The following is a 1632-nucleotide window of genomic DNA, read 5'->3' as shown; positions in this document are numbered from 1 at the left end:
GCCGACCAAACACTCTACATCAATCAGTATGCCTGCCCTGGCCTTCTCATTGTAAACACTCTGTCAGTCTTTGGATCATCTGCAGATTTTATCTGCAGTGATTTTCCATTTCCTTCCACGTCATTTATGAAAACTTTGAATAGCATTAGGCCTAGAATTTATCTCTGCAGAACCCCACTAAAAACGACCCTATTCACAGACAATAGCCTTTTGACAACTGCTTTCTGAGATCTCTCAATTAGCCAGTTTTTAGTTCCTTTTACATGTGCACTGCTGATATTGAATAGTGTTCATATTTTAATCTGAATAGTTTCCCCTACTAAATCAAATGTCTCAGAGAAATCAAATGTTATTGCATCTGTGCTGTTCCCTTGATCAGCCAAACATGAAATCTCATAAAAGGATGAAATCAGATGTATTTGACAAGACCTGTTTCCATAAACCATGTTTCTGACTTGAATGAATTATATTCCTAGACTATTTTTTTAACTACTCCAATACCAGCTTTTCCATTACTTCCTTACCTTCTCAAATATTTTTTTAAATGTTCCTTTCATATTTTAATTATTTACATTTAATACAGAAGTGTCCTGTATTTGCCTTTTTTTCTTGTTTTTGTTTTGGCTCTGCTGCTCTTTGATTGCATAATGGCTTCAATGAGATTTGTGAATGATGGGTCAGTTTGTAACTCTAAGGTTCTACTGTAGATGTGGTGCATGTAGTGTATCATATTAACATTATGTATCCATCCAGGCATTTGTCCTGCGACCATCATCCTAGACCCTGGGCACATAAAGAAAGTCAAGAGGACATACAGTACATGCAGGAATTTCTCTCCTGCTACATGTCAGATTCCAACACAACCAACTTCATCAACCCCTCCACCTTCATCCTGCTGGGCATTCCTGACCTGCAGATGGCCCAAGTCTGGATCTCCATACCCTTCTGCACCATGTATGCCATAGCCATCTTGGGGAACTTCATCATCCTGTTCATTGTGAAGAGGGAGACGAGCCTCCATGAGCCCATGTACTATTTCCTCTGCATGCTGGCCATCACCGACCTGGTCCTGTCCACTTCCACTCTACCCAAAATGCTGAGCATCTTCTGGTTCAATTCTAGGGAGATCAATTTCAGTGCCTGCCTCACCCAGATGTACTTCATTCACTGCTTCTCAGTGATGGAGTCTGGGATTTTCGTGGCCATGGCTTGGGATCGCTACGTGGCCATCTGTGATCCCCTGAGACATTCCATTATCCTGACAAACCCCAAGGTGGCCAAGATCAGCCTGGCTGTGGTGTTGCGTGGTAGCATGCTCGTATTGCCCTATCCCTTCCTGGTTAGGCAGTGGCCATATTGCAGAACCAACATCATCCCCCACACCTACTGTGAGCACATAGCCGTGGTGAAGCTGGCCTGCACCAACATCCGCATTAGTAGTTACTACGGCCTCTTTGTGGCATTTTTGGTGACCGGTCTGGATGTATTTTTTATCGCTGTGTCCTATATCCAGATCCTCAGGGCCATCTTCAGCCTCCCCACAAAGGATGCCCGGCTGAAGACTTTTGGGACCTGCAGCTCCCACCTCTGTGTCATCTTAATCTTTTACATCCCAGCTCTCTTCTCCTTCCT

General features: G+C 43.6%; 1 protein-coding gene across 1 annotated transcript in view; it reads left to right on the top strand.

Moving 5' to 3' along the window:
- Window positions 1–844: 844 nt before the first annotated feature.
- Window positions 845–1632, top strand: part of LOC115643269 (olfactory receptor 52N4-like) — an 80678-nt gene continuing 79890 nt past the window's right edge. The window contains exon 1 of the mRNA XM_030547150.1: window positions 845–1591. Within this exon, the coding sequence (XP_030403010.1) occupies window positions 845–1591 (747 nt within the window). The remainder of the gene's footprint in view (window positions 1592–1632) is intronic.

This window comes from Gopherus evgoodei, unplaced genomic scaffold, assembly GCF_007399415.2.
Source record: "Gopherus evgoodei ecotype Sinaloan lineage unplaced genomic scaffold, rGopEvg1_v1.p scaffold_56_arrow_ctg1, whole genome shotgun sequence".
Taxonomy (NCBI): Eukaryota; Metazoa; Chordata; order Testudines; family Testudinidae; genus Gopherus; species Gopherus evgoodei.
Note: the sequence above shows the minus strand (reverse complement) of the source record. Positions and strands in the feature narration are given on the sequence as shown.